Source organism: Zerene cesonia, chromosome 1, assembly GCF_012273895.1.
Source record: "Zerene cesonia ecotype Mississippi chromosome 1, Zerene_cesonia_1.1, whole genome shotgun sequence".
NCBI classification, from domain to species: domain Eukaryota; kingdom Metazoa; phylum Arthropoda; class Insecta; order Lepidoptera; family Pieridae; genus Zerene; species Zerene cesonia.
The window spans coordinates 2,430,199-2,439,432 of NC_052102.1; the positions used below are offsets into that span (position 1 = coordinate 2,430,199).

Sequence of the window (9,234 nt, forward strand, 5' to 3'; positions counted from 1 at the left end):
TTACTCTATTGGCACCAGTTCTTAATAAGTGTACAAAGTTTGAATGAAATCGGTTCGCGGGAAGTGGGAGAAAAACGGTTGTGAGTTACATACATACATACAAACATACAAGTGAAGCTAATAAAAGCGTGTTAAATAAAATATAATAGTTTAAAAAAACTATAAAACACGCTTTAACAAAAATCATATTTTGCAAATTGAAAACTGGAATAATTTTATCAAATTAGTGTATTGTCATCGGTCCTCAATAAATCTACAAAGTTTGAACGAAATCTGGCCGTTTAAAGTGGGTCAAAATCGCGCCCAAAGAAGTCAGTTACAAACAAACAAACATACAAACAAACAAACATACAAACAAACAAACATACAGGTGAAGCTAATAAAAAGCGTGTAAAATAGGTTCCTGGCTCATATCAGAAAAAGATAATATTTACATTATACGCATAATCTACTCTATTATACTTTATACAAACAGGACGAAGTAGGTAATATATTTTGTAAAAAAAAATGTTGTAGGTGTATTGGTGAGTATCAATAAACATCTAAAAAATTTTGTCATTGGATAAAGTATGTTTACCTGTAGTTATAAAGCTATACTACTATAACATGTATTTACATTAGGTACATAAATTCGTGCTGATACTCAAATAAGTTTATACCTATTATTATTCATAGTTTGACGGCCGTTAGTATTAATTATGCTAATTGTGTTCAAAATATGTAACAAAATCTTTGACTTCAACTATTAAATCTATTTAAACAATTACATTTCAAAACATTGTTCCTCTCTACGATCTGACCTACTGGACAGTCATGATGTTGCCTTCAATGGAGCTCGCCTCCCTAAAGGTACACGATCACTCTTTTGAAGCACCCTAGATTATACGGAAACACAGATTTAGGAAGCAGGTTCTAGTTGCGGTTTGAATGAATATTGAGTCGAACGTCCACTATGTGGCGATGGTTACAATACGCCACGACGACCGAAATTGTCCCTTGTTTGACAAACATTTCATGTGAGACCTAAATTCTTGTTTTTTATGTTGTATAATAACAGGAATATATAACAGTATATGTAAAATAACAGGAAATGTAATTTATTATGAGCAAGATTCCTCTAGATATGCAGAGAAAGCGGATGCATTTTTACTGTCTCGTATAATGTTCCCGTTTGAGGAATTTTTAGTATGTATCATAAATTACGTTTCAATAAGATTATTCGTCATAACTTTATTATAGGTCACCTATTCGGTGGTGGAATTGGAACATGAACATTTTCATAAGAAAACTAGCTCGGTCGCCCTGAAGGAATACAAATTCAGCCTGTCGAAAGAAAGAAATCGATCAGGGATTTTTTTACCTACTAACTGTAAGGTACACGTTGGGACTCGCGATTTGACTTTCATAATGCTACCAAAAACAGCCTCCGTTCCAGAATAAATGTTAAAATGATTTTATTAATATCAACAAATATTAATCTGCCGTTATTCTAAAAAAATATATTAGTGCTTTATTCTATAACTGACAGTAGTACAGTAGAGTCAATCTTTAGTAAATAAGTATCACAGTTTCATGATTACCCATCAACAAAATAAAGCTTTGAGCATATCACATAAATGCAAATTTATATAGTTGTCCTTGCTTACGTTGTATCACATGCTATTACGATACTTTAGCCGAAGTTTGTAAAAAAACAAAACTCGTTTGTTGTTAATGTGCGAATAGCGAGACAGCATCTCGATGTAATAAATCATTGATGTCAACGTGATTTAGCGAATTGTAGGTACAAATTAAACTATACATTTCACACACATACGTATAAACAAAAATGTATAATACATGTAAACTACAATATAATATTTTAAAAGCCGTGCCACAAATATTCTCTAGCGTGTGTTAGAAATTTATATAATGCGTACTCCAGGGGGGTCACTGAAATAAAATATACAATTAAAATGGTGATTTCATGACTGTGAAGAAGGGGTGTTCATGGTGTGATCCAAACGAATTGACCAGCTCTGAGCGATGCTGGTGACGATAATAGTTTAATATACTCTTGAGTATAGACTATCCTATCCTACTATTATATATTATAAATGCGAAAGTTTGTAAGGATGTGTGTGTGTATTTGTGGCTCTTTCACGCAAAAACTTCTGAACCGATTGCAATTAAATGTGGTACGTAGACAACTCAGGTAGTAGACAACTTTTTAGGCAGACTTACGCGGGTGAAACCGCGAGGCGCAGCTAGTACTAAATGATATCGTTTATCTAGTATAGACAATAGTTACAAATGACTTTGACTCTTGACTGAATATATAACTATTTAAAATATCATATGACATATCAACAAGTGGAAACCATAATAGATATTATAGTTTCCATTGCCTAACATTAGTAAACGGTATAATCAATGTTTTTGTCTATAAGTTGATTTTAATAACCTGCCTCCCCAGTGAACCTCTTCAGGTTTAATCGCGCACAAACAAAAACCTTATCAATAAATTATTATGTTCGTATAATTGACAGTTGGGTTTTCAAAAGCGGAGCGCCTTGAACTACGGTTATTCCAAGAGATCGAAGATAAACACAGCTTGTGGTAAATGACTTTGAACAGATTATGTAGTATTAGAACCGAAAGGTGGCCTAAACATTAATGGTTTTATTTGATACTAGCGTCAGTTGGATGAATTTTTAAAATATTACATTTTTTTTATAAAAACAACCAGTTGGTTGCTAGTCGAATTCCCGTATTCCGTACAAATAAACTAAAAATCTAGTGCAAAAAAATTGGTCGCCCATCCTATATGTGACTCACATATAGCGTTGCTTAAAGTCGTTTTAAAAGAAGGTCAAGCTACTATTGTTATATACATGTTATGTAATTACATAGTTAATGTTTCATCTGTATAAATAAAAATCAATGCTGTTCTTTGTGTATCTAAAACTCTAGAAGGGGTGCGACGATTTTGATAATTTTAGTTTTGATGAACTCATAATAGTCCGTGGAAGGTTTAAAAGGCAAGAACAATGAGGAAAACTCATCAAAATATATTCTATATCGTTGCGAAGCTCTCCGGGTCAGCAAAGTAGCAGTAAGAAACAATAAATTGAGCAAAAATATAGAATAATAAGCGCCGAAGTTTCATTTCATGACTCAGTTGCTTCCAAACATTAAAACAATCGAAGGCTGTTGAAGTGACAATGCATGCGAGAAATAATAATTAAAATTCTCTTATCGATCGTGGATTGTTTATTTAATTTCTTTTGCCGTTACTCATAACAAATCTTGATGATATTGTATTTTGTAGTTAAATAGAATACATTGTTGTTTATTCGTATATATAAGGTTCAATGATTATTTATTAGGTATCATTTCAAGAATTATTAAAAAAAATCTCCTAATGTGTAGGTAATAATATCTCCTCGTATTACCTACATAATTATCATATTGCAATGTTTATCCGCGCTTATATTCAAAACCACTCAACCGCTCTTGATGTTATTTCGTACAATTCGGTGCACAGGAAACATTTCTATTGTAATTATAAAAACAATAAAATGATATTAAGTGACGCTTCCGAAAGCACTCTCAGCGAATACTAAAAACATAAATTACCAATCCCACACCTATTCCCATATCGATATAATTCATGAAACTACATTTTTTTATTGTAATTTCACAGTATTGTCTCTCATATGAACAAGAAACGTATCGCATATGTATGCTATGGTGATATTGAATTAGTATGCATTTACCAACCCGTCTCTGCAATGTATAGTGTGCAGCAATGCAGTTATCTCTCTAGGTCCGGTTCCCGTATAAGCCGCTCCATTACCTGGAATTGACCCTCCTGACCTAGATTTCTATTTATTACATGCATTTAGAGTTACACTTCTATTTATAATATACAGTTAAATAAGCTAAACTGCGCAGTGTTTATTTCCTACTAGCTGCGCCCCGCGGTTTCACCCGCGTGAGTCGGTATCCCGTAGGAATATCGTGATAAAAAGTTGCCTACATGTTATTCCAGTTGTCCAGCTGTCTACGTACCAAATTTCATTGCAATCGATTCTGTAGTTTCTGCGTGAAAGAGGAACAAACACACAAACATCCTTACAAACTTTCGCATTTATAATATTAGTAGGATATGTGTGTTTCCTTTATTCTCATCATTAGTTCTTTCTACCAGTATTCCCACTAGTTTGCTCCAACACATCTCTAATTTTCACTTGGGAGTCGCTTACCATTAGACACTATGTGCTCATTTACTCATTCAAGCATAAAAAGGTGAATAGGATGGATTCGTTGTTTTTTTTTTCCTGAATTGCCATAATATTACGATTGTAATTTTTGAATTCATATTTCAGAAATACGTTTATCATCTTTCATAAATGTTAAAAATTTTAGTCTCATTGTTGAATCCATATATGTCAATAATAATGTATGATGTAGGTATATGATATGTTAACTGTGTATTTCAGTATATCTTACATTCATCTTAAAATCAAATCTATTCATGATGATATGCCTTCGTTGTGTTAAAATTAACACAATTAATTTCTTGGTATTCCACTTATTGTAGAGGCAATTGGTGTATAACGCAATATGTGTAATTAAAAACCTAAGGAGCGTAAAGTATAATAAAAACGCAAAATGCGAGATAACAGCATGGTAACTGACTGCATATAATCTCGGTTCGTAATGGAATTCGGATTTGACTTTTATAATAATTCATACAGTTAGTTGAAATACGAGTCTAAAATTGCTTGTTCGCCAAATGGATTTCAATTTCAAATAATATTCTTTAATTATTTTAGATTATACAGATGCATATTGCAGTTTCAATTTATTACATACACATCCACATTTAAAATTCAAGACTAGACACAAAAAATATTTTGAAAAACCGTATATTTGGACAATCATTATTTTCCACAAAAACTACATCCGTACATACGCCCTTTGGGTAGGACGCTGGATAGTACATAGGTACCATTCCAGATATAAAGTGGAATCAAATGGCAACAATTTTTCTATCAAACACAAAAATAATCGCAGCAATCCACGGAGTTATCGAGTAACACAATTGAGAACCTGCTTCGTTTTTGCTTAAAGATAGTTTAAGCTGTTATAATAATACGAATTGTGAAACATGTACATAAAGACACGAGTTCGTTGTATTTGTCGGATGTCGTTTGATGTAATTGCTATATCATACACACGAACATTTAATTAAAGTGTCGTTATTGCGCCTTGTGACGTCATCTAAAATAATAAGATACTAGTTACCACTTGACGTACAAAGCTATTTGACGCATGTTATAATTAATATAAAAATTTTGTATACTTTAAATCAAACAAGATTTATCACGCATAAACATTAAAGTATAAGTATTACATGTAATATAAAATTTTCTTTGTAATAAATTACCTATATAAAAACTACTAAACAGGTCCTCTTGTTATGCTATCATATAAATATCATTTAATAACTACCTGACGCGGCCAACGCTGTTCTGCTTTATTATCATTAAGGGTTATGAAAAATAGATATTTGCTGATTTTCAGACCTACCCGATATGCACACAAAATTTCAATTGAATCGGTCCATTGTCACATTTTGAGAAATTTATTTATAAGAATATCTTTTGGATAATTATGGCATTAGAACCTCGTTCTTGATTTAAACCGCTTATATCAAATCTGTTATGCGGATAAACATAACCTATTTAATATTATTCGATAATGAATAATATTAAATAAGTTATGTTTATTAGCAAACCGTGATAACTAGTCTTAAAACTCAAATGCAAAGGCCAAATATATCGATAAAAAATTGCGCTGAACTTTGATACTTTAGTTTAACCCAATGTTTTCAATATAAAAACTATAAGTTATATGAGTATTGGCCGTTTTTGTCTATATAATCTTAAATTCAACAGAGATAAATGACCCAAGTACATTTTAATATTAATATAACTATATGTAATTGCGTTATTGTAATCATCAATGTATAACATGGGATTCGATTCTAGCTTGATTGAACTGGTTTGTACTGTTCAAAGCACGAAACAGTCGGAAATATCAAAGTTACACTGGGGCGTTTTATCTTTTATCGACGATTTATGACTATATTTCTTTTTCACTCGAGTATAAAATAAAAAAAATATTAAAGTATTAATGTTATGGGTTTCTTAGATAAGAAAAATATTGAATCATATTTTTGTGCAATTGCGTTGTGTGTATTATTGTCATTTTTCGTTATATTTGAATACTAGATAACGAAACATTGGTAAATAATGTTTCATTTTTATTTCATTCAAAAGCTTTTTGAATGTGAAATGTTTAAAGAAAGAACAAGCAAAGACGTTTTCCTACAAAATCCCGCTTATATGGGCATCATAATTTTTGTTAAAGTTTAGTTTATTCGCTTTCGTACAGTTGGGGAGATTATTTCATGCACTAAGTCGTAAATAACGGTCGGGTCTTGAACTCGCGACCTATTCTCGTAACGTGCCGTGAGGCGAGGTAACTGCAACTAACTTTTAGTGTCTTGGAGAATAATTATATTATTATTTTGAATAAAAGCTTAATGGAATCTAATGAAAATATAAAGAGATTTGTATGTAATAAAGTGTGTCAACTATCTAATACTATTTCAAACGGGTTTAAGGATTTTTTTGATTGATTACACGAATTCAAATTAATTTGACTAGCTCATTTCCTATTGGCTTATTAAGTTATTTGAAAAATATGAAATGTTTAAAATAACAGTTTATTTATATTGACTTAATTATAATTTAAGAGGACATAAGTTGTAACTGTAGGTTGGAGATTCCAGATTCGAAATATGTTATTTATATCGTGTAATTAATATATATATAAATATTGAAGATTTATTTTTACCAAGTTTCTCAGGAACCGAGCCGTTTACATGTAGATCTACAGAGTTACGGGCACTCCTTTTAAAACAATTTTATGCGCATCTTTTTGTTATATTTAGAACTTCTTGGTGGTAATGACATATCATGACGATGTGGCTTTTACGTTACATTAGTATTTGATTTTGCCGCTTTGGAGACAACTACAGCCTCACAATTGTGATTGTTTCACAAAGCTCTTGAAATTTTGCTATTCTTCATAAATTTTAAACAATTTGAGCACATAGTGTTGTCACCCATCGATTAATATATTATTCATAGAGACAAAAAGCTATGTTTTGTTATGTTTGGAATGTGAGCTGATCAATAAGCCTATCAAGCTAATATAGACATTATTTTTCAGGTAAATACGAAACACTATTAGACGACTCACTGCTAGCCCTGCACACGATCAACGCCTCTCACAAAGTGCAGTTCCCTCGGCTTGCGCACACCTCCGGCACTGCGCAGAAGCTGCGCTCATACTTCTCACAGTTGGAACTACCGTTAATACGAAGGTTGTATAAACTGTACAAATATGATTATAGAATTTTCAATTACGATCTAGAGAACATTGTGGGCTTCGATCTGGGGTAGACTTTGTGGCTGTGTGCGTGAAGGGAGTGAACACACGACTAGGGGAGTTATATCTCGTTATTGTTAAAAGTTATGTAAATATCATTGTAAAATATTTTATCAGTCTTAGCCTCTTTCATGTTATATTTCCCTGCAGACTTGGCTCGTATAAATATTGATGAACCTTGGAATTAATGTTTTACTCATATGAACTTTTGGACTTGGTTAAAACAGCTTCTTCATTCGAAGTTGGGCAAATAATTATATTTTTAAGATTACAACTCAATATTTCAAGATAAGCGAAAACGCGACATGTACGTTTTGGTCTTTAGTTAAAAATATGCAATGTATAATATAGTATTTGGATAATTCAAAAGAGATGTCATTCGTGATAGACACACAAACGGATTTATTACTCTCGTAAGTTTGTAGACAGAAATATGACATAAACATTTGGGATAACACTTTTAATGTTATAACAAAAAAAGAATATCAAAAGAAATTGTTATGTAGATATATTTCGAAGCGAGGAATTTCGATTACTTAACTGGTATTATGGGTGACAAAGACACCATTTCGAATCCCGACTGATGATCGAGTTTTTCTATTCTTAAAAATGTGTCAGTACTAATGAATTAAAATTACTTATGTCATATTCAATTGGAATATTGATAAAGTTAAAGCTACGTTTTAATTAAGACTATTAAAACCACCTGTAAGGTTTGAGTCACTAATTCTAGTAGACTTATCTATGTTCATTGTATCATAGTTAGATTAATAATTATCTAATGATATCAGTGCTATTATACGATTGCCGATTCAGCAAGCTGTGCATAATTTAGACGGAGTATCTTATCTTAATGACATTTGTATTAATTTAAACTATTTAATTATGTATAACAAAGATAGTATGTATTATATCTAAGCGTTTTATACAACAACTAATACCTGTATCAGTTTGTATATAAAAAGGTCAACCTATTCCCCGAGCCATTTCAATAGGGTTCGGATACTCACGGGAATTTTATATATTCTAGCATTATATATTAATACTATAAAGAATCTCTGCATATATTATAAGGAGTCGTGAAATATTTGTGTGTTCACTTTCAAGCTAATGAATCGATCGAATGAGTGCATTATATAAAATTGTACATTGTAATTATATATAATTAATATAAGTATGTACATTGTGTGTACAATTATTATAATAATGATACCAAGTACAGTGATCTGTTGTACCTAAGTAGATTAATGAAATTACCTTGTTGTAAGTGTATGCAATAAATTGTTGAATGTGTTTTGTGTATTTTTTGTTCCCTATTCTATTGCATATTAGTTTTTGTATGAAAACTTACTCATCCGAAAAATTTTTTTGATTCTTAGTTAGTCTGATATTATAATATTCGATTGTTCTATATGGTCATATCATACTTGCAGTAATAAATTTGCTCTTTAAATTTTGATTATGTAGCATTAAAATGCATATAATTATTTAGATAACGAGCGCGGATCCGAGCCCAGGCACACGGTCGAATATTTTATCGACTCTTTAAAAAACATATTTTTGCTCATATTTTTAAGCAATTGTTGTTTCCGAACCGTTTCGAATCATATAATAATTAATTACGTAAAAGTGGAAAATATTATGTCATCTTTATAATTATGCAACAATATAAATTTTAGCAACAGATTTTCATATTTATTAAGTCGTCAACAAAATTACGAATATAAC

At 31.3% G+C, this 9,234-nt stretch overlaps 1 protein-coding gene across 1 annotated transcript in view; it reads left to right on the top strand.

Moving 5' to 3' along the window:
• LOC119839948 (carbohydrate sulfotransferase 11) overlaps positions 1 to 8,800 on the top strand; it is a 19,462-nt gene extending 10,662 nt beyond the window's left edge. The window contains exon 4 of the mRNA XM_038366407.1: positions 7,288 to 8,800. Within this exon, the coding sequence (XP_038222335.1) occupies positions 7,288 to 7,520 (233 nt within the window). The 3' untranslated portion in view covers positions 7,521 to 8,800. The remainder of the gene's footprint in view (positions 1 to 7,287) is intronic.
• Positions 8,801 to 9,234: the final 434 nt, after the last annotated feature.